A 20,736-nucleotide genomic window follows, 5' to 3' on the forward strand; every position below is an offset into this window, starting at 1 on the left:
GCACCGCAGTATCTCTCTCTCAACCCCCCCCCCTCCCTCCCCAGGCCTGACTGTGCTGACTGGGGGTGTCCTGTGTCTCCGCGGGGTCACCTTCCATTTAGGGGACCCCGCGGTTCTGTTACACCTCTTCACATGCAATCAGGGATCCGGCCTGGAAACGTGCTTTCCGGAAATCCGGTTCGGGGCTTATCTTCCGGATCGGGCTTCTTGTTTCGCCGTTTTCTAGTGCATTGTGGTTTTACAGATGGGAGATGACGGGTTCCGAGAGCGCTGTATAAGACCAGGCCGGCCGCCCTCCTCCCCTCCCGGCCCGAACCTCGAGCTCGGAAAAACAAACGGCTCGGCGCAAGCTCGCTTGTTAGGGGGCGGGGGGTATTTCCTCTGCGTTTCCGTTGGCCAGAGCGCCCGTCAGTCAAGCCGCATGGTCGGCTCGTCTCGGATGGCGATTGGCCGAGGGAGGGGGTGGGCGGGGCGTCGCGTGTTTGTTGATTGCGAGAGAGAGCGAGGGCACGGGCATAGGGAAGTGACTGGAGCAGGAAGGACGGCGGGGACGGTACGAGATAACAAAGCCCCTGAACAACAACAACAACAACAACAACCACAACCAGAAGTCGGGGAGAATAACGGGGTGTTTTAATGCCTGCGCCTGGCCCGGGCCTGCAAAGCGCAGCCGTGCGGGTCGCTGGCGCTCCGCGGCCCCTGTCCGGACTCCTGCAGGCTCGCCGCGCCGTGCCCACCACGCCCCCCCAGCGGCGCTGGCGCGGGGGTGTCCTGGCTGCAGCCCGGAGCATGGCCTGTGCCCCCGCTCGGCGGCGCGGGTCCCGGAGCGGCCACAGAGAGCGCGGGTGAGCCCACAGCCCTGCCCTGCAGACCGCTGTCCTTATATTATTATTACTGTTGTCATTACTGCGCGGCCAGCCGCTAGCTGTGTGCACACGGACGGGCTGGGGACACGCTGTAGAGCAGAGGGGAGAGATCCGCCTCCTCGGCTGTTGAGCCACTTCCACGCGTGTGGCGCGTCTCTCCTTTCTGCCCACAGCGGCAGCCCACGCGTGAACGGCGCCGCTTGGGCTGGTCGCGGCGGCGCGCAGGCTCGGTTTCGTGCACGTTTTTGCACTGCTTCGTATTACGCGCAACAAGCAGCTTGTGAGACTGCAACACGTGTCGGCGCTGCCTGCCCCCGAGCTGTGATTAATCGGTTCGTGTTTGTTCGTGTTGGTCCAGTTTGTAGGCTGCAATGGAAGACTGACCCTCCCGGCCAATCGCCTTACAGCTGGTCCCAGCATTTCCACCAATCCCCACCCGGCCTCCGCCTTCCTCTGCTCCGCCAATCAGGGGCCACGTGTTCTCTGGAGGACCAATGAACTCGGGCCGTGCCTCCTTAGACCCGCCCACTCCGGCACGCTCTGGGCCCTGCCAGTCCGTCATGACCGGCGCCTCCTGCCAGCCGGTGGCCAAGGAGCCTCTGTCTCGCTCTCCCATCCCCAGCACCGCCTTCTCCTGCCAGGCCCTGTTTGGAAACAGGCTCCCCTCCTCTGATGCAGTCTCCAGCCTCTCTGTGTCCTCCTCCACTCTCCCTGCCTTTCTGTCCTCCCCTCCTTCTGTTTCTCCTCCTCCTGTCTCCTCTCCCTCTGTCCCTCCTCCTGTCTCCTCTCCCTCTGTCTCTCCTCCTCTCTCCTCTCCCTCTGTCTCTCCTCCTCCTCTCTCCCTTCCCTCTGCCTCTCCTCCTCCTCTCTCCCTTCCCTCTGCCTCTCCTCCTCCTCTCTCCTCTCCCTCTGTTTCTTCTCCTCCTCTCTCCTCTCCCTCTGTCCCTCCTCCTCTCTCCTCTCCCTCTGTCTCTCCTCCTCTCTCCTCTCCCTTTGTTTCTCCTCTCTCCTCTCCCTCTGTCCCTCCTCCTCTCTCCTCTCCCTCTGTCTCTCCTCTCTCCTCTCCCTCTGTCCCTCCTCCTCTCTCTTCTCCCTCTGTCCCTCCTCCTCTCTCCTCTCCCTTTGTTTCTCCTCTCTCCTCTCCCTCTGTCTCTCCTCCTCTCTTCTCTCCCTTTGTTTCTCCTCTCTCCTCTCCCTCTGTCCCTCCTCCTCTCGCCCCCCCCTCCGTCTCTCCTCCCGTCTCCTCTCCCCCCCGTCTCCCCTCCTCCTTTGCCCTTTCTGTGCCCCCCTCCCTCTCCTCGGAGGGCGGCGTGCCCATCATCGAGTGGCAGCACCTGGACAAGCGCCGCTTCTACGCGCTGGGCGTGGCCATGGCGCTGCTGGTGCGGGCGGCGGTGTACCCGCTGGCGCTGATCCGCACGCGGCTGCAGGTGCAGCGCGGCTCCGCCCTGTACGCGGGCACGGCGGACGCCTTCGTGAAGATCGTGCGGCGGGAGGGCCCCGGCGGCCTGTACCGCGGCTTCCTGCCCAACTCGCTGACGCTGCTGGCGGGGCAGGGCTACGTCACGGCCTACGAGCTGACGCGCCAGCTGGCGGGCCACCACACGGGCAGCAACACGCTCAAGTCGCTGCTGGCGGGCGCGGCCGCCTCGCTGGTCTCGCAGACGCTGACCGTGCCCATCGACGTCGTCTCCCAGCACCTGATGATGCAGGGCCAGGGGCCGGCAGCAGGGGGCGCCGGCGGGCGCTTCACCGTGCGGGCGCCGGCCGGCTCTGGGGTGTCCCGCTTCGGGCTGGGGCAGACGCGGGACATCGTGGGGCAGGTCCTGCGCGCCGACGGGGTGCGCGGCTTCTACCGCGGGTACCTGGCCTCTCTGCTCACCTACATCCCCAACAGCGCCATCTGGTGGCCCTTCTATCACTTCTACACTGGTGAGTGAGGGCGCCCGGGGGGGTGGGTGGGGCGCTATATCCTGCGGGGGGGCTCACTCCGACCTCTTGCCTCTCAGAGCGCCTGTCCAGGCTGGCCCCCTCCCAGGTGCCCCTCCTGGCGCTGCAGGCTGTGTCTGGCCCCCTGGCCGCCATCACCGCCGCCACGCTCACCAACCCCATGGACGTGGTGCGGGCCCGGCTGCAGGTACGAGAGCGCACGACCACCTCTGTGTCCAGTCAGTGTGTCTGTATGAACCCCTCTCTCTCTCAGTGCAGTGTTAATGTACTGGAGTGTCCAGTCAGTGTGTCTGTATGAACCCCTCTCTCTCTCAGTGCAGTGTTAATGTACTGGAGTGTCCAGTCAGTGTGTCTGTATTAACCCCTCTCTCTCTCAGTGCAGTGTTAATGTACTGGAGTGTCCAGTCAGTGTGTCTGTATGAACCCCTCTCTCTCAGTGCAGTGTTAATGTACTGGAGTGTCCAGTCAGTCAGTGTGTCTGTATGAACCCCTCTCTCTCTCAGTGCAGTGTTAATGTACTGGAGTGTCCAGTCAGTCAGTGTGTCTGTATGAACCCCTCTCTCTCAGTGCAGTGTTAATGTACTGGAGTGTCCAGTCAGTCAGTGTGTCTGTATTAACCCCTCTCTCTCTCAGTGCAGTGTTAATGTACTGGAGTGTCCAGTCAGTCAGTGTGTCTGTATTAACCCCTCTCTCTCAGTGCAGTGTTAATGTACTGGAGTGTCCAGTCAGTCAGTGTGTCTGTATTAACCCCTCTCTCTCAGTGCAGTGTTAATGTACTGGAGTGTCCAGTCAGTGTGTCTGTATGAACCCCTCTCTCTCAGTGCAGTGTTAATGTACTGGAGTGTCCAGTCAGTGTGTCTGTATTAACCCCTCTCTCTCTCAGTGCAGTGTTAATGTACTGGAGTGTCCAGTCAGTCAGTGTGTCTGTATGAACCCCTCTCTCTCAGTGCAGTGTTAATGTACTGGAGTGTCCAGTCAGTGTGTCTGTATGAACCCCTCTCTCTCAGTGCAGTGTTAATGTACTGGAGTGTCCAGTCAGTGTGTCTGTATGAACCCCTCTCTCTCAGTGCAGTGTTAATGTACTGGAGTGTCCAGTCAGTGTGTCTGTATTAACCCCTCTCTCTCAGTGCAGTGTTAATGTACTGGAGTGTCCAGTCAGTGTGTCTGTATTAACCCCTCTCTCTCAGTGCAGTGTTAATGTACTGGAGTGTCCAGTCAGTGTGTCTGTATTAACCCCTCTCTCTCAGTGCAGTGTTAATGTACTGGAGTGTCCAGTCAGTGTGTCTGTATTAACCCCTCTCTCTCAGTGCAGTGTTAATGTACTGGAGTGTCCAGTCAGTGTGTCTGTATTAACCCCTCTCTCTCAGTGCAGTGTTAATGTACTGGAGTGTCCAGTCAGTCAGTGTGTCTGTATGAACCCCTCTCTCTCAGTGCAGTGTTAATGTACTGGAGTGTCCAGTCAGTGTGTCTGTATGAACCCCTCTCTCTCTCAGTGCAGTGTTCATGTACTGGAGTGTCCAGTCAGTGTGTCTGTATTAACCCCTCTCTCTCAGTGCAGTGTTAATGTACTGGAGTGTCCAGTCAGTGTGTCTGTATTAACCCCTCTCTCTCAGTGCAGTGTTCATGTACTGGAGTGTCCAGTCAGTGTGTCTGTATTAACCCCTCTCTCTCTCAGTGCAGTGTTAATGTACTGGAGTGTCCAGTCAGTGTGTCTGTATTAACCCCTCTCTCTCAGTGCAGTGTTAATGTACTGGAGTGTCCAGTCAGTGTGTCTGTATTAACCCCTCTCTCTCTCAGTGCAGTGTTAATGTACTGAAGTGTCCAGTCAGTGTGTCTGTATTGACCCCTCTCTCTCAGGTGGAGGGTGGACGCTCTGTGCTGCGGACTCTGGGACAGCTGCTGCGAGAGGAGGGACCGAGGGGGCTTGTCAAGGGGCTGTCTGCCCGCCTGCTCTCTGTCGCCCCCTCTTCACTGGCCGTGGTGCTGGGGTACGAGACCCTGAAGAGACTGAGCCTCAGGAAGGATCTGAGGGAGAGCGTTAGCGAGACAGAGGGATAGAGCAGGATACCGAGGGAGACAGCGGGATGCCGAGAGTGGAAGTGGGAAACTGAGGAAGAGCCGGGGATAGAGAGGGAGTGGGAGGTGGAGGGAGAGAGGGAGACAGTTGGATGTAGGGGGAGAGAGAGATGAAGATGGGTGAAAGACTTTTTTTTGTCTTCGATATTAAAATTTCAAATCACTGGCACAAGAAAGAACACAAAGGGAGAACCGCAGAGGAGCCGGACGCACCGCCCGTCTCCACGCACATGCCGCTGTCTGCTGCTTCCGATCCGGGACAGAATTCCCACCCGGAGACGGGGGGGGCCTTCCAGCAAAGCCTCTGGTTTGTTCCTGTGCCTTACTCTAATGAAACTGGCACCGAACGCGCTGAAATCCTGTAAAGAAATGATCCGAGATCGATTTCGAAGTAACCGTTAACTGTTGTTAAATCACGTGAATGAGCAGCCCGAACTCCTGCCTGGGAAAGGGCTCAGCGAGAGAGAGTGAGAGTGAGCGCCTCGGCCCGGCCCTGCGGTCACCCCTCCCTCCCTCCCTCCCCCCGGTCACAAGGGGGTGCCGCCGAGCTGAACTACCTGCCCTCCAGTCACAAGGCCCTGGGCGCGAGCTAAGCGCTCTGCGGACGCTGCGATGATGGCTCTGAGCCGGACGCCCCAGGGAGCCCCCCCGCGCTGTCGATCCCCCTCCGGCAGGCGGGCAGCTGGACGGGAGCAGGACTGTCCCCTGAGGCTCGGTGTCAGACAAGCGGGGCAGTACGGCCGCTCGCCCATTTGTCTTGTGTGTTTGTTACGATGGGGTATTGTTTTTCTACAATATAAAATGTCTATTTTAAAAAAAAAAGCAGGTTGGCTTGAATTGCAGCAGCATGGTGAGGGAATGCCAACAGGTCTAGTGATCGTGGGGTCAGCATTGCTGGGGCCCGGGGTTCGATTCCTGTCCTGGGGGTGCTGTCTGGGTGGAGTCTGTATGGTCTCCCTGTGTTTGCATGGATTTCCTCCAGCTGCTCAGGTGTCCTGTGGAAGTCTGACGACATATGGGCAGGTGAATTGTTTTGAAACTAGGTGTGTGTGCGCGCGTGTGTCTGACCTGCTGTGGACTGGGATCCTGTCCAGCGTGTGTTCAGGACAGACTTTGTCTCCCCTGCGACACCTCAGTGGGAGGAGGGGATTAGGAACTGGATGACTGCATCAACCTCCTCCTGAAGTTCACATGCCCACTACTGCAACCCCTACAAATTATTTTAATACTCAGATTCAACTGATTGTTATAGTAATTCACAGGTGGATTAATCAGCAGGAACTCTTCTTATATTCCATTTTTATTCACGTATATATTAGGTGGCATTTCACAGAATTATCCCACGTCACACACAGGTTCAGGGATCCAGGACACAGCCTGCAGTTTCCATGGAAACAAGTCAGTCCTTGCCCAACCCCCCCCCTCCCACTGAGGTCAGCACACCCCAGGGTTCAAACATATATACAGAGGCAACCAGACACGACAAGAGAGAGGAAGGGAAGAGCATTTTTCCTGAACAAACCCATCTGTTCTCCAGTTCTCTACCACACAAGCTAGTATCCCTCACACACACACAGTTGGACGTGTCTCAGTGGCACCCCCTTCCAGGCTGCTGTTGGTATTGCATCAGTGGTCCACAGGATTCAGGATGGCAGAGTACAGAACCGCTTGGTCCCTCACTGAGCGCTCACCTAAGAGGGGAGGGAAGAAAAGAGAGAATGATTTAATTAATTCATGATTTAACTGCAGTTAGTGCTCTGCTGGGGTCTGGAAAAAGAAAGGAAAAGACCTCGGTGGCGCCAGGCCCCGCCCACTGTCAGCCACACCCACGTCGCCATGGCCACCGTCAGGACGGACAGCAGAGGGAGGCTGTACTCGTACCGCGGGTTCAGGAAGCTCTGGGGGGGGGGGGGGAGAGAGAGTCTCGCGGGTGCGTTCAGCCAGCTGTGCCGGCGAGTCGGCGGCCGGACCCGGCAGCTCTCACCAGCCCGCTGGCCAGCAGGTGCGCGGCGACCACGCCCAGCCCCGCCCCGCGCCGGCGCCGCTCCCAGGCCTCGGCCAGCACCACGGCCCAGCAGGCGTGCAAGAGGGGCGCGCACAGGGCCTGCAGCGCTGGGGAGACAAGGCAGTCAGGCCCCGCCCTGCCCGGTTCACCGGACCACGCCCACCGGCCCCGCCCCCCACTCCACCAGACCCCGCCCACCCCACCCAGCTCCACCCTCGCTCGAGCTAGACCCCGCCCACCCTGCCCAGCTCCACCAGACCCCGCCCACCCTGTCCGGGCCCACCAGGCCCCACTTACCCTGCCCACCCCACCTGGCTCTGCCCCCGCCCACCAGGTCCCGCCCAGCCCACTCGTACCCGACACCATGAAGAAGTGTGCCGAGTCTCCATGGATTCCCGGCACGCCCGGCCCCAGGCTCACCGCCAGCACGCCGGCCAGGGAGAAGGCGCCGCTGGCCATCCCGAAGGACAGGCCGCACACTGCGGGGGGCAGGGAGAGGGACAGGTGAGGCCACTCCCTCCCCCAGCCCCCCAGAGAGCCCCGGGGAGACGCAGGGAGGCACCCCTACCGTACGCCGTCTGCTGCAGAGAGAGGGGGCGCTGGTCCCCCTGTCGGGAGGCAGCCAGGCCCTCCCCCGCCTTCCTGAGGGAGACAAGCCGGAGTGAGAGAGAGGGACTCCCAGCCTGACAGACAGACAGACAGACGGACAGACAGCCAGCCTTCCCACTCACTTGAGCAGCACGTAGCAGGTCAGGCGGGAGAGCTCCTGCAGCAGCACGGACAGCGCCGCCCCTGTGGCCAGGAGGAGGTACTGCAGCTTGGGGTCGTCCTGGTCAGTCAGCTGCACTGCGGTGAACCACAGCGCCGCGGACAGGAGCACAGAGAGGAGCCAAAAAAACATACTGGGGGGGGAAGAGAGACGGGAGCAAGCAGAGAGAGGAGAGAGAGGAGATACACACACAGACAGACAGGAAGGAGAGAGAGGAGAAAGAGACAGACAGGAGGGAGAGGAGAGATTGGAGACACACAGACAGACAGGAGAGAGAGAGAGGAGAAATAGGGATCAGCAGATCAGAAATGTCGCGAATGAAACGGCAGGACTCGCCAGCCGACTCACCCCGCGACCAGCGCGATGACCCGCAGCGGATCGGCGCCCACCGTGAACACGAACAGGGCGAAACTCGGCCCGAAGGCGGTGAAGACGCAGCCGAGAAACACGGCAGCCCCCATCCCTCCGAGCGTCTTCCTCAGGACAAAACGGCTTCCTGTAGCGTTACGGTTTTATTTTTTTTAAATGGAGTTTTTTTCCCCCAGACACTTTCTCAGCCATTTTAAATAACCCTCCAGAAAACCACATGACTTCGCTCGTCCAGCCCTTGTATCCGGAAGAGCCAGGGCCACGCCCCTTGGGCGATCCCGGCCAATCGCGCTGCTCCATCCGGCGTGAGTGCTGGGTATTCATGGCCCAGTAGAAAGACGAGAGGAGGCGGGATATAGAACCCTAGCATCCGCTTCCTGGTGTCATCCAAGGTCCTCATGGGAGCTGTAGTTTTTCAAGTTAATTTAGGTTACCCGTCAGTGCAACTCGGTAGAATTTGTAGAGCTTCAGAAAAGGTGCATTCAGTTCTCAATACTGACTCTGTGCAATAAAACAGCTACACTGAAACTGCTACCCAACTGGTTTATTTATTTTCATGTGTAGGTTTAAATGGAATGGGATGTCTAGCCACTCCCCTTGGAAAAAGACAGCAGTTTCCACATGAAAAATACAGATTAAATACAGAGACAGACGATGGTAAGTGTTCCCTAATACTAGACAGTGCAAAGAAAGTGCCAAAAATGTGGTCTCTTAATGAGTGTGAAGCTAGAAGTGTTGTGTAGTTGCATGTACAATGCACAGTTCATCTGTCAGGGTCAGTGCTGGTCAGTCTGAGCGCCACTGTCTGCCAGTCTGCACCACTGTCAATCACTCAGTGTCAGCCAATCAGTGTGTCAGTCAGACCCTCAGCCACTCAGTGTTAGCCAATTGGTGTTTCAGACCGTCAATCACTTAGTGTCGGCCAATCAGTGCGTCATCCAGACTGTCAATCACTTAGTGTCAGCCAATCAGTGCGTCACCCAGACTCTCCATCACTCAGTGTCAGCCAATCGGTGTTTCAAACCGTCATTCAGCTTGTCAATCACTTAATGTCATCACTCACAGCCAGCTAATCACTATTAGACAGTGTGTCCCTCAGTCTCAGCATATCCATCAGTGTTCACCGACACAGTCTCTAACATACCAAACCACGCAGCTCCAGCCTCTCACCTCCAGAGTCACTTACAGGATAAACCCGCTCACTCTCAGCCTCACTGGGAAACAGTGAACAACATGAACCCGGCAGCCCGTAAGTACACAGAGCTGCCGGGCAGTACGTCCAAGCAAACACAAACACAGTCCAACAGAAAACACCATCCTACAGAATTCCCGCAGAAAAGTCCGTCAGGATGTCCAGGCCAGCATCCCTGAGGATATCCTGTCACCATTCCCCAGCGCGCCGTCGGGAATGCTGTCTTGGTCCTGGGGACTGCCGCGTACAAACTCCTCCTTCCCTCTTCGCTCGAGTCTCACAGTGATCGGATCAGGGTGCCTCTCGCACTTCACCGCACTGCTCTTTCACGAAACCAACCCCCACGAACAGAACACGGTCTACAGTCTCCCACGCACCGCATCTCTGGGCTTCTGATATATCTGACACCTTAGAAAGCCCGGAAAAACCATTACAGACATGCAGCAGAGCCACTAATTCGAGCAAATGAAGAAATTCTGAACCTTAAAGCCGAGATTGATACCTGACGTGTGTATGAAAGACTCTTCTCTAAAAGGTAGTGTGTGTAGGAGACTCCACTCTATAGGATAAATATAGTGTTTATGAAGCTCTTCTCTATAGGGTATTTATAGTGTGCAGGAGACTCTTCCCTATAGGATAAATATAGTGTTTAGGAAACTCTTCTCTATAGGATATTTATAATGTGAGCAGGAGACTTCTTTATAGGGTATTTATAGCGTGTGTAGGATACTCCTCTCTGTAGGGTATTTATAGTGTGTGTGTGTGTAACAGGCTCTCCATACTGTGTTTAGGAGGCTCTTCTCTATAGGGTATTTGTAGTGTGTATAGGATACTTATCTCTGTAGGGTATTTAGAGTGTGAGTGTAACAGGCTCTCTATACTGTTTAGTATAGAGTGTATACTGTGTTTAGGCTCTTCTCTAGTGTGTGTAAAACAGGCTCTCCATACTGCGTTTAGGAGGCTCTTCTCTATAGGGTATTTGTAGTGTGTATAGGATACTTATCGCTGTAGGGTATTTATAGTGTGTTTACAGCACTCTTCTCTACAGGGTATTTATAATGTTTAGGAAACTCTTCTCTACAGGGTATTTATAGTGTGTGTACGAGACTTTTCTCTTCTCTATAGGGTATTTATAGTGTGTTGAGGAAGCTCTTCTCTATAGGGTATTTATAGTGTGTTTATGAAGCTCTTCTCTATAGGGTATTTATAGTGTGTTGAGGAAGCTGTTCCCTATAGGGAATTTATAGAGTGTTGAGGAAGCTCTTCCCTATAGGGTATTTATAGTGTGTTGAGGAAGCTCTTCCCAATAGGGTATTTATAGTGTGTAGGAGACTCTTCTCTATAGGGTATTCATAGTGTGTTGAGGAAGCTCTTCCCTATAGGGTATTTATAGTGTGTCGGAGACTCTTCTCTATAGGGTATTTATAGTATGTTGAGGAAGCTCTTCTCTATAGGGTATTTATAGTGTGTTGAGGAAGCTCTTCTCTATAGGGTATTTATAGTGTGTTTATGAAGCTCTTCTCTATAGGGTATTTATAGTGTGTTGAGGAAGCTGTTCCCTATAGGGAATTTATAGAGTGTTGAGGAAGCTCTTCCCTATAGGGTATTTATAGTGTGTTGAGGAAGCTCTTCCCAATAGGGTATTTATAGTGTGTAGGAGACTCTTCTCTATAGGGTATTCATAGTGTGTTGAGGAAGCTCTTCCCTATAGGGTATTTATAGTGTGTCGGAGACTCTTCTCTATAGGGTATTTATAGTGTGTTGAGGAAGCTCTTCTCTATAGGATTTTTATAGTGTGTCGGAGACTCTTCTCTATAGGGTATTTATAGTATGTTGAGGAAGCTCTTCTCTATAGGGTATTTATAGTGTGTCGGAGACTCTTCTCTACAGGGTATTTGTAGTGTGTATAGGATACTTATCTCTGTAGGGTATTTAAAGTGTGTTTACAGCACTCTTCTCTACAGGGTATTTATAGTGTTTAGGAAACTCTTCTCTACAGGGTATTTATAGTGTGTGTATGAGACTTTTCTCTTCTCTATAGGGTATTTATAGTGTGTTTATGAAGCTCTTCTCTATAGGGTATTTATAGTGTGTTGAGGAAGCTCTTCTCTATAGGGTATTTAAAGTGTGTTTATGAAGCTCTTCTCTATAGGGTATTTATAGTGTGTTGAGGAAGCTGTTCCCTATAGGGTATTTATAGTGTGTTGAGGAAGCTCTTCCCTATAGGGTATTTATAGTGTGTTGAGGAAGCTCTTCTCTATAGGGTATTTATAGTGTGTTGGAGACTCTTCTCTATAGGGTATTCATAGTGTGTTGAGGAAGCTCTTCTCTATAGGGTATTTATAGTGTGTCGGAGACTCTTCTCTATAGGGTATTTATAGTGTGTTGAGGAAGCTCTTCTCTATAGGGTATTTATAGTGTGTAGGTGGCTCTTCAATAGAGGGTATGTATAAAGGAGCAGTCCTAGGTTGGTATCCCAGTCACTCAGTCTTTCTGTCTGTCCGTCCAGCAGTGACCCTGTTAACCCCATTCCCCTCCAGAATTTCCTCATTAGAGCAACGAGCATTTGGACGCCTTTTTCTCTGTGGTGTTCAGATGCACCTCCCGACCTCCTGCGCCCTGGAAACACAGAGACAATTCTATATTAGACAGGATTATATTGTACTGTACCACAGTCAGTATCAGTGTACAGTACAGTCAGTATCAGTATCAATCTGTATCAGTCTACAGTACAGTCAGTATCAATCACTATCAGTGCAGGCAGTATCTGTGTACAGTACAGACAGTATCAGTCTACAGCACAGTCAGTATCAGTGTACAGTACAGGAAGTATCAGTGTATAGTACAGGCAGTATCAGTATCAGTCAGTATCAGTGTACAGTACAGGCAGTATCAGTATCAGTCAGTATCAGTCTACAGTACAGGAAGTATCAGTGTACAGTACAGGCAGTATCAGTATCAGTCAGTATCAGTGTACAGTACAGGCAGTATCAGTATCAGTATCAGTCTACAGTACAGGCAGTATCAGTATCAATCTGTATCAGTCAGTATCAGTCTACAGTACAGGCAGTATCAGTATCAAACTGTATCAGTCAGTATCAGTGTACAATACAGGCAGTATCAATCTGTATCAGTCAGTATCAGTATCAATCTGTATCAGTCAGTATCAGTCTACAGTACAGGCAGTATCAATCTGTATCAGTCAGTATCAGTGACTACAGTACAGTACAGTATCAATCAGTATCAGTACTGCAGCACGGTCAGTACTCAGGCAGTGTTGCTCCCGGTACTCACTGGTCTCTTCCCGGTCTTCAGCAGGATATCCCCAGCCAGAGCGATGAACGCCTGGAGAGAGCAGGGATAGTGTGAGGGGCAAAGGTCACATCTGGACAGGCGGACAGACAGACGGCTGCCAGCTGGACACTCACCTCCTCCACATTGATGCTGGACTTGGCGCTCGTCTCGAAGAATCGGATTCCGTGATCCTTGGCCAGCTGCAGACACAGCAGTGTTGTTACTGTACTGCCGCACAGTCAGACAGACACAGCAGTGTTGTTACTGTACTGCCGCACAGTCAGACAGACACAGCAGTGTTGTTACTGTACTGCCGCACAGTCAGACAGACACAGCAGTGTTGTTACTGTACTGCCGCACAGTCAGACAGACACAGCAGTGCTGTTACTGTACTGCCGCACAGTCAGACAGACACAGCAGTGTTGTTACTGTACTGCCACACAGTCAGACAGACACACAGAGCAAAGCCACCGCTGACATGCTGAGCTGCGACTGGACATGGTCTGATAAGTCCCACCTTTTCCCCCGTTTCCTTGGAGACCTTCCTCTTGGCCTCAATGTCACACTTGTTGCCAAGCAACATCCTGCTGACCCCTGCTGAGGCATTCTGGGAATAAAAGACGAGAGTCAAAGCTTGCAGCTTGTTGGCTCACCCTCTCCTCTACCCTTGTATCCCTCTGTCTCTCCTCCCATCTCTCTCTGCCTCGCCGTCCTCTCTCACTCTCTCCTCCTGTCCCACTCTCTCCCCTCTCTCTCCTCCTGTCCCTCTCTCCCCCTGTCCCTCTCTCTCCCCTCTCTCATCCTATCCCTCTCTCTCCTCACCCTCTCCTCCTCTCTCACTCCCTCCTCTTTCCTCCTGTCTCGCTCCCTCCTCTCTCCTCCTGTCTCACTCCTTCCTCTCTCCTCCTGTCTCACTGTCTCCTCCTCTCACTCTCTCCTCTCTCCTCCTGTCTCACTCTCTCCTCCTCTCACTCCCTCCTCTCTCCTCCTGTCTCACTCTCTCCTCCTGTCTCACTCTCTCTCACCTCCTTGATGCTCTTCATCCAGTTCTGAATGTTCTCGAAGGACTTCTCATCCGTGATGTCGTACACCAGGATAATCCCCTGCAACAGCAAGTCACACAGCTCGTCTTCCCTGTCCGAGGGGCCGTGTGTGTGGGGGTGTGTGGGTGTGTGTGTGTGTGTGTGTCAGGGTGTCATGTGTGTGTGACTCACCATGGCTCCTCTGTAGTAGGCTGTAGTGATGGTTTTGAATCTCTCCTGTCCGGCAGTGTCCCTGCACACAGACACAAACACAGAGAGAGAGACACACAGGGACACAGTTAGCAGCTGTGCCAGGAGAACCGGGCCTCATCTGGACTGTGGGCCGGCGGCGCCTCACCAGACTTGCAGCTTCACCTTCTTCCCCTGGACCTCCACTGTCTTCACCTTGAAGTCGATCCCTGCAGAGAGAGGGGGGCTGAGAATCTGGAGCGCAGTCCTGACGAACAGAGGGCACCCCGATGTACAGAGAGAGGGGCTGAGAATATGGGGCGCAGTCCTGACGAACAGAGGGGACCCCGATGTACAGAGAGAGGGGCTGAGAATCTGGGGCGCAGTCCTGATGAACAGAGGGCACCCCGATGTACAGAGAGAGGGGCTGAGCACAGGGAAGTAGTTCTCCTGACACACACACACGCTGTCCTGACACACACACACATTCTCTCTGACTCCCTAAAGGCAGCAACAAGTACTGACATGCCAGCTTTATATACACACACACACAGGAGAGACTGGCAGAGGGAGGGAGAGAGAGCTACACAACCAGCCACACGAGCCTCACACTGACAGTCAGCTCGTCTGCGAGTTTCGGCCTGGCAGTGAAGGCACTGAAGAAGGTACACAGGGCTTTCCACACTGCTAGGAGGAGTCTCTACAACATCACACCTACATGAAAGATCTGGCTGCAGATATTTCACAGTGTACTCCAAGCCACTGGTGAAGTGTGGGGTCCAGTCACAGGCCAGGATTGCAGACACCCATAGAAACTCTGCACACACAGCCCTGTAACAAATACCCCCCATGTGCAGAGACAAACTCCTAACACTGTGCAGGGCCGAATAGGCCAATACCCATTACTAATCAATATACAGCAGAGAGCAATCAAGCAGTGGGCACTCCTGAGAAACAGCGACCAGAGCTCCTTCCACCACAAGGCCCTGCTGAGCCCAGAGAAGAGCCCCTCAGCCAGCTGGTCCTGAAGCTCACTGACACCAGCCAGCCTCAGCAACACCAGTCCTGGTCAAGCAATCACAGCACAAGCCTGGGACACACACACACACACACACACACACACACACACACACACACACACACACACAAACTGGAATGCTACAGGACCCTAAACAGACAGTACACACAAGCTGAGTATCTGACCAGGGCAAGAGACAGCAAAGAGAAACAGACCCTGATGACCACAGCCTGGACATAGATATTGGACATTCTGAGAGCCAGAGAGGACAGGCTCACTGACCACAGCCTGAATATAGATACTGGACACAGGCAGACCTGGCTGTCCAGAGAGGACAGGCTGTGCTCCCACTGCCAGCAGGGAGAAACAGAGACAGAGGTGCACTTTCTACTGCACTGGGAGAAATACTCTGGGATTAGACAAACAGTCTTCCCCAAAATAACCAACCTAATCCCAGAATTCCCACTCCTGCCAGAATCAGAACGATTTCCAGTCCTACTGGGAGAGGAAACTCAATAGAGCTGCAGCCCAGTGTGTGATCTCCTGTCCCAGCCTGAGGAACGGTGAGCCTGTCTCTCAATAATGGTTATGTGTTGTATATAAATGTCCAATAACATGTTAGTACTGTAAATGTCTCTAAATTGTGTTAATTGTATATGCTTTGTCAACAATATAATTCACTGTCCATGCCAATAAAGCTCTTTGAGTGTGAATGTTGGGAGTCAGAGAGAGTTAGAGGGAGGGACAGGCAGTGACAGTCACCAGGCGTGTGCGGTAATTATCACACTGTGTGTTATTACTGCAACAGCGGAGAGCCGCAAACTGACGGGACCTGTTGCTGTTCAGCCTGGGGGGAGTGTGGCTGGATCACCAGCTGCAGTATCAACACCAAGAGCTGTGGTGACAGTTCACCACACTGCACCACAGTAAGCACTACACTGCACCACAGTTCACCACACTGCACCACAGTCAGCACTATACCACAGTTCACCACACTGCACCACAGTCAGCACTATACCACAGTTCACCACACTGCACCACAGTTCACCACACTGCACCACAGTCAGCACTATACCACAGTTCACCACACTGCACCACAGTTCACCACACTGCACCACAGTCAGCACTATACCACAGTTCACCACACTGCACCACAGTCAGCACTATACCACAGTCAGCACTATACCACAGTTTACCACACTACACCACAGTTTACCACAGAGAATTATAGTACAGTATTTCAGTAAATACCATTTAACAGTGTTATAGTATTAAAGTATATACTGTACCACACAGTTTACCTCAGTGAATTATAGTGGATTAAAGTACATACCACAGTGAATCATAGTGGATTACAGTATATATCACACAGTTTACCACAGTGTTATAGCGTACTACAGTATATACCACAGTTTATCACAGTGTTATAGTGTACTACAGTATATACCACAGTGTGCTATAGTGTAATTCACTATATACCATAATTTACCACAGTGAGTTACAGTGTACTATAGTATAATACCACAGTTTACCACAGTGTGCTATAGTATACTACAATATATACCAGATTACAAGTGTATTATAGTGTACTACAGTATATACCACAGTTTACCACAGTGTTTTCCAGTGTACTACAGTATATATCAGTTTACCAGTGTGTTATAGTGTACTATAGTATATACACAGTTTACCACAGTGAGTTATAGTGTACTAATATATCGCAGTTTACCACAGTGTTTTCCAGTGTTCTAGAGTACCAGTTTACCACACTGTTATAGTGTACTACAGTACCAGTTTACCACACTGTTATACTATACTACAGTAAGCAGTATACCAGTATACCACAGTGTGTTACAGTGTACTACAGTACATACAGTGCACTGCAGTGAGTTACAGTGTAGTACAGTACATACAGTTTACCACAGTGAGTTATAGTGTACTACAGTGCATACACAGTTTACCACAGTGAGTTAGCGAGTGTGGTCTGTCAGTGTGCGCACTGACCGGGTCTGTTAGGGGACAGGTGCTCTCAGACGCCCTCTCTCTCTCTTCCTTTGACACGGGTTAGACCCGGGTCAGCTCCCTCTCTCTCTCTTCCTTTGACACGGGTTAGACCCGGGTCAGCTCCCTCCCTCTCTCTCTCTTCCTTTGACACGGGTTAGACCCGGGTCGACTCCCTCTCTCTCTCTTCCTTTAACACGGGTTAGACCCGGGTCAGCTCCCTCCCTCTCTCTCTCTCTCTTCCTTTGACACGGGTTAGACCCGGGTCAACTCCCTCCCTCTCTCTCTTCCTTTGACACGGGTTTGACCCGGGTCGACTCCCTCCCTCTCTCTCAATCTCGCTCTCTTCCTTAGACACGGGTTAGACCTCAAAAACTTTTTAACTGGAAAAAAAACCCCAAAGCACCGAGCCGGACTGCGAACGGTTCTCCCTGCCGCGCTCCGCCCGGGTCCAGCCCGGGTCCAGGCGAAGGCCCAGCCGAGGCCACTCACCGATGGTGGAGATGTAGGTGGAGTTGAAGTTGTCCTCCGCGAACCGGATGATGAGGCACGTCTTGCCCACCCCGCTGTCGCCGATCAGCAGCAGCTTGAACAGAAAGTCGTACTTCTTAGCCATCTGCCCGTCCCGGGTCGTGGACTCGGACTCGCTCCGCTTCGCCGCTGCCCCGACTCTCTCAGCCTCCCCTCCGCCGGGGTTTGGGGAGAAACAACAAAAAAACAACAAAACGATTCAAATGACCCCCCAAAAATTCCTTCCCTTTTGTTGTTTCGCTTGTGAGAAAAAGGGGCCGCACACGCTCGGCAGGTGAGCGCTCCCAGCCGCACTGTCCCGACGACGACGACAACCACAACACGGAGGCGGCCCGGATCCGCAAGCCCTGCTCGTCCCAAACTTTCCTTTTCCTCCCCAAGTTCCCGAAGTTACGTAGGAGAGAGAGAAGGAGCGAGCAGGGCAGAGCGGGAGGCGCACAGGAGCAGCGCGGCCGCCAGAGGGCGCTTCGGGTGACTCCGCTCCGGCTCTGTCCCAGCCGGGCCGCAGCAGGAGCGGTGCCGGAAGGTAGCGGCGCGCCTAGTTCGCCGCAGTGCTGTATAGTACATCTATCCGGCTCGGCCCAGCAGGGCTCCGGGGAGGATGAGCGCCGGCTGGACCCCAGGACCGGGGGTTGTTGAAAAGGATGTAGGGGTTTTCGGGGGCGCTAGACTAACTGCGGGCGGGACAGGCTATAACAGGCCTGAGGGAAAGTGTCCGGGGCTTGTCGTGTACAAAAGGGCATCAGAGACACACAAAGTGAAACATGAATGTCACATATCGTCTCGGGAAATCGCATACAGGAACATAAAGTCATAAAAAGTATTGTTAACACAGGGAACAAAGAACTTCCTATAACTAAGTGCTGATGGGCTAGATATGTCTCATTTGTGATCCTTCAGTTGACATTTATTCTTATTACATCTTTCAATCCACCACTTTTTCCAGTACAGGGTTTCAGGAGCGCTGGAGTCTATCCCAGCAAGCAACAGACTCAGGGCAGGACACACCCTGGACAGGACACCAGTCCAACTCAGGACACACACACTCACCAGGGCCAGTTTCCCCGGAAACCAATTAACCCACCAGCATGTCTTTGGATTGTGGGAAGAAACCCACACAAACACTGGGAAAACGCACAAACTCCACGCAGATAACACTCCAGGTCAGGAATTAAACCCAGTGACCACTGCGTCACCATGCTGCCCCCAGAACACTGACCTTCATATCTATTTTACTAAAGTTTTTGTCAGAAAATGCAGAAATATTCAACCTGGTGACTTTTGACTAAGGAAATGAGAATGGCTGTAAAATACAAGTATAAAAACACTAAAGAACTTCACAATATATATTATATTAAATCAGTATAAAATGAGCCCTTTTATATACTGGATGAATGATAGTGATAATAAATGTTTAAAAATAACTGATGTGTATTAAGATACGTGCAGCTACTCCACAATTAACACACTGTGACCTTACTGTCATGGCTGACACCGTGTGACACTGCACACCACACTTCCGGCCCCTGCTCGATCACCCCGTTTATATTAACCCCGTGTTTCCGGTTCTTCCTTCTTTTCGGCAGAGGCTGCATACTCGCCAACATGCCAGTGAGTGTCTGTGCCGTTTCAAAAACGGCGTTTATCCCTTCCTAACCGAGACGAGCTGGGTTGAATTGCACCGGATTAGGCGAGGGTAGCTTCGCGGTTCTGTGTAGAGGTGGACTAGAACTCGGGGCGCTTAAGTGAAGTAAATTAGAGCCTAAAATCGGGTGAGGGAGATGCGTTACGGAATCGAGATGGGGACAAGATGGCGGCGCACATGGGGGACGGCGATGCGTGAGGAGGGGGGTGAAGGGGAGCGAATAAACAGAGATTTGGTATAATATGAGTGTTCTACGTGTGATATAACGCACATATTAATGGGTAGGACTGTGTGGCTGAATAGTCGGGCAGGGCTGGGGGTTGTCGGAGGGGCTGGCGTCGGGGAGAGACGCTTTGACGCAGCATGGTATTTTTAAAGACACGATCGAACTAGCACGGAGTTAAGGGCAGGTACACTTATGTCTGTGTAGATGGCGGGGCAGCAGCAGTGTGCTCTGGCCTCTGGGCTCGCTTGTGGGATCGATGGCTCGGGATCAGTCTGAGCGGGGGCTCCACGGATCTGTCTACACGCGTGGATGTCCGGGCCACGGTGTTAATCCCTCTCTGCTTGCCCACGCAGCTCGCGAAAGACTTGTTGCACCCGTCCCCCGAGGAGGAGAAGAGGAAGCACAAGAAGAAGAGGCTGGTCCAGAGCCCCAACTCCTACTTCATGGATGTCAAGTGTCCAGGTCAGTGTGTCCACCTCCCGGACTGGGCAGGACTGGGCCCGGCCTCTCTGACTGCCCAGAGTGGAATTTGTAAGGGGAGTCTATTGGTTTCTGTCTGAGCAGGGGCTGCAGTATATGGGCTGTTGGTGTCACATGGGCTCTGTGGCCTTGCTCAGTGGAATGTGTGACTGTGTGCAGGGTGCTGATGTGTTCTCTGCTGGCTCTGTGGAGTGTGTGACTGTGTCCAGGGTGCTGATGTGTTCTCTGCTGGCTCTGTGGAGTGTGTGACTGTGTGCAGGGCTGTGTTCAGTGTGCTGATGTGCTCTCTGCTGTCTACAGGATGCTACAAGATCACCACGGTGTTCAGCCACGCGCAGACAGTGGTGCTGTGTGTGGGCTGCTCCACAGTGCTGTGCCAGCCCACTGGAGGGAAGGCCCGGCTGACAGAAGGTCAGTGTTGAGCGGTGTGTGTTCCGGGTTCAGTACCTGTTTAAAGCCTAGTTCTGTGGATTGTCTCAGACTGCTGTCTAGAGTTCCTCAAGGGGTAACACACAACTGACTGTTTGAGAAAGTTCCCTTGGTGTGTCTGTCCAGGGCTCCTGCAGTGTGTGTGTGCAGTCAGTGAGAGCTGTGCCAGTGCTCCCTCTGGTGCCTCAGGTCTGTTGTGGGGCTGCAGTGTGGATCAGAGGAGAACAGCGCCCCCTGTGTCTGTGTGTGCTGTCAGTGAGAGCTGTGTCAGTCCTCAGCTCTGCTGTGGGGCTGCGGTGTGGAGGAAGAGCTGTTACGAGGAGAAAAAGGATGTTACCTTTATTTCTCCTGCGCTGGGGCAGTGTGGCCAGCGGGGGTGGGGCCTGGGGGTTATAGATGTGAAGCATTGTGGGAATGCCCTGTCTCTCTCTCCAGGCTGTTCGTTCCGGAGGAAGCAGCACTAGGCGGTGCTGTGCGGCAGTCCGGCGCGGGGAGGGCTGGGCCGCTGGCACAGTGCGCGCTCCTCGCCGCGAGGCCTCGTGCTGCCGTCCCCATGGCGACACGACGGACAGGCCAGGAGAAGGAGCACCTCTCAGGACGGTCACTGTATCTGTAACCCCAACCCACCCCGCTACAATAAAGGTTTTTCATTCCGGAAGAGCTGGCGCCCGTGT

The 20,736-nt window shown here is 53.4% G+C and overlaps 4 protein-coding genes across 5 annotated transcripts; 2 read left to right on the plus strand and 2 right to left on the minus strand.

The window, feature by feature from the left end:
- Positions 1 to 503: 503 nt before the first annotated feature.
- LOC148815179 (solute carrier family 25 member 44-like) lies at positions 504 to 5,715 on the plus strand. Its single transcript, XM_088905012.1, has 4 exons — positions 504 to 845; positions 1,225 to 2,798; positions 2,876 to 3,003; positions 4,674 to 5,715. The coding sequence occupies exons 2-4, from the start codon at positions 1,361 to 1,363 to the stop codon at positions 4,872 to 4,874; spliced, it is 1,767 nt and encodes a 588-aa protein (XP_088761138.1). The 5' UTR covers positions 504 to 845; positions 1,225 to 1,360; the 3' UTR covers positions 4,875 to 5,715.
- Positions 5,716 to 6,368: 653 nt separating this feature from the next.
- On the minus strand, positions 6,369 to 8,475 carry LOC148815180 (gamma-secretase subunit APH-1A-like). Of its 2 annotated transcripts, XM_088905035.1 has the most exons (5): positions 8,015 to 8,475; positions 7,629 to 7,799; positions 7,466 to 7,539; positions 7,254 to 7,376; positions 6,369 to 6,583 (listed from the first exon to the last, which is right to left on the minus strand). In XM_088905035.1, the coding sequence occupies exons 1-5, from the start codon at positions 8,125 to 8,127 to the stop codon at positions 6,519 to 6,521; spliced, it is 546 nt and encodes a 181-aa protein (XP_088761161.1). In that variant the 5' UTR covers positions 8,128 to 8,475; the 3' UTR covers positions 6,369 to 6,518. The 2 variants fall into 2 exon arrangements, 1 of the variants encoding a protein (XP_088761161.1); XR_016086063.1 differs by lacking the exons at positions 7,254 to 7,376; positions 7,466 to 7,539; positions 7,629 to 7,799; positions 8,015 to 8,475 and adding an exon at positions 6,682 to 6,786.
- An 89-nt stretch (positions 8,476 to 8,564) lies between these two features.
- On the minus strand, positions 8,565 to 17,695 carry rab13 (RAB13, member RAS oncogene family). The gene is made up of 8 exons (XM_088905034.1): positions 17,244 to 17,695; positions 13,902 to 13,962; positions 13,736 to 13,796; positions 13,547 to 13,624; positions 13,039 to 13,128; positions 12,656 to 12,721; positions 12,522 to 12,572; positions 8,565 to 11,846 (listed from the first exon to the last, which is right to left on the minus strand). The coding sequence occupies exons 1-8, from the start codon at positions 17,365 to 17,367 to the stop codon at positions 11,778 to 11,780; spliced, it is 600 nt and encodes a 199-aa protein (XP_088761160.1). The 5' UTR covers positions 17,368 to 17,695; the 3' UTR covers positions 8,565 to 11,777.
- Positions 17,696 to 18,852: 1,157 nt separating this feature from the next.
- On the plus strand, positions 18,853 to 20,720 carry LOC148815182 (small ribosomal subunit protein eS27). Its single transcript, XM_088905050.1, has 4 exons — positions 18,853 to 18,893; positions 19,507 to 19,615; positions 19,934 to 20,044; positions 20,498 to 20,720. The coding sequence occupies exons 1-4, from the start codon at positions 18,888 to 18,890 to the stop codon at positions 20,524 to 20,526; spliced, it is 255 nt and encodes an 84-aa protein (XP_088761176.1). The 5' UTR covers positions 18,853 to 18,887; the 3' UTR covers positions 20,527 to 20,720.
- Positions 20,721 to 20,736: the final 16 nt, after the last annotated feature.

This window comes from Atractosteus spatula, chromosome 25, assembly GCF_055471065.1.
Source record: "Atractosteus spatula isolate fAtrSpa1 chromosome 25, fAtrSpa1.hap1, whole genome shotgun sequence".
In the NCBI taxonomy this organism is placed as follows: domain Eukaryota; kingdom Metazoa; phylum Chordata; class Actinopteri; order Semionotiformes; family Lepisosteidae; genus Atractosteus; species Atractosteus spatula.

Bases quoted from the DNA above. Each gene is read 5' to 3' on its own strand.
- LOC148815179 (XM_088905012.1), top strand. From the start codon at position 1,361: ATGAACTCGGGCCGTGCCTCCTTAGACCCGCCCACTCCGGCACGCTCT. The intron at 2,799-2,875 runs GTGAGTGAGGGC...CTTGCCTCTCAG, and splicing joins CTTCTATCACTTCTACACTG to AGCGCCTGTCCAGGCTGGCC. The intron at 3,004-4,673 runs GTACGAGAGCGC...CCTCTCTCTCAG, and splicing joins TGGTGCGGGCCCGGCTGCAG to GTGGAGGGTGGACGCTCTGT.
- LOC148815180 (XM_088905035.1), bottom strand. From the start codon at position 8,127: ATGGGGGCTGCCGTGTTTCTCGGCTGCGTCTTCACCGCCTTCGGGCCG. The intron at 7,377-7,465 runs GTAGGGGTGCCT...TGCCCCCCGCAG, and splicing joins TCTGCAGCAGACGGCGTACG to TGTGCGGCCTGTCCTTCGGG. The intron at 6,584-7,253 runs GTACGAGTGGGC...CTCCCCTCTTAG, and splicing joins ACACTTCTTCATGGTGTCGG to GTGAGCGCTCAGTGAGGGAC.
- rab13 (XM_088905034.1), bottom strand. From the start codon at position 17,367: ATGGCTAAGAAGTACGACTTTCTGTTCAAGCTGCTGCTGATCGGCGAC. The intron at 13,129-13,546 runs GTGAGAGAGAGT...TTTTATTCCCAG, and splicing joins GGATGAAGAGCATCAAGGAG to AATGCCTCAGCAGGGGTCAG. The intron at 12,573-12,655 runs GTGAGTGTCCAG...TGCTCTCTCCAG, and splicing joins CCAGCATCAATGTGGAGGAG to GCGTTCATCGCTCTGGCTGG.
- LOC148815182 (XM_088905050.1), top strand. The intron at 19,616-19,933 runs GTCAGTGTGTCC...TGCTGTCTACAG, and splicing joins CATGGATGTCAAGTGTCCAG to GATGCTACAAGATCACCACG. The intron at 20,045-20,497 runs GTCAGTGTTGAG...CTCTCTCTCCAG, and splicing joins GAAGGCCCGGCTGACAGAAG to GCTGTTCGTTCCGGAGGAAG.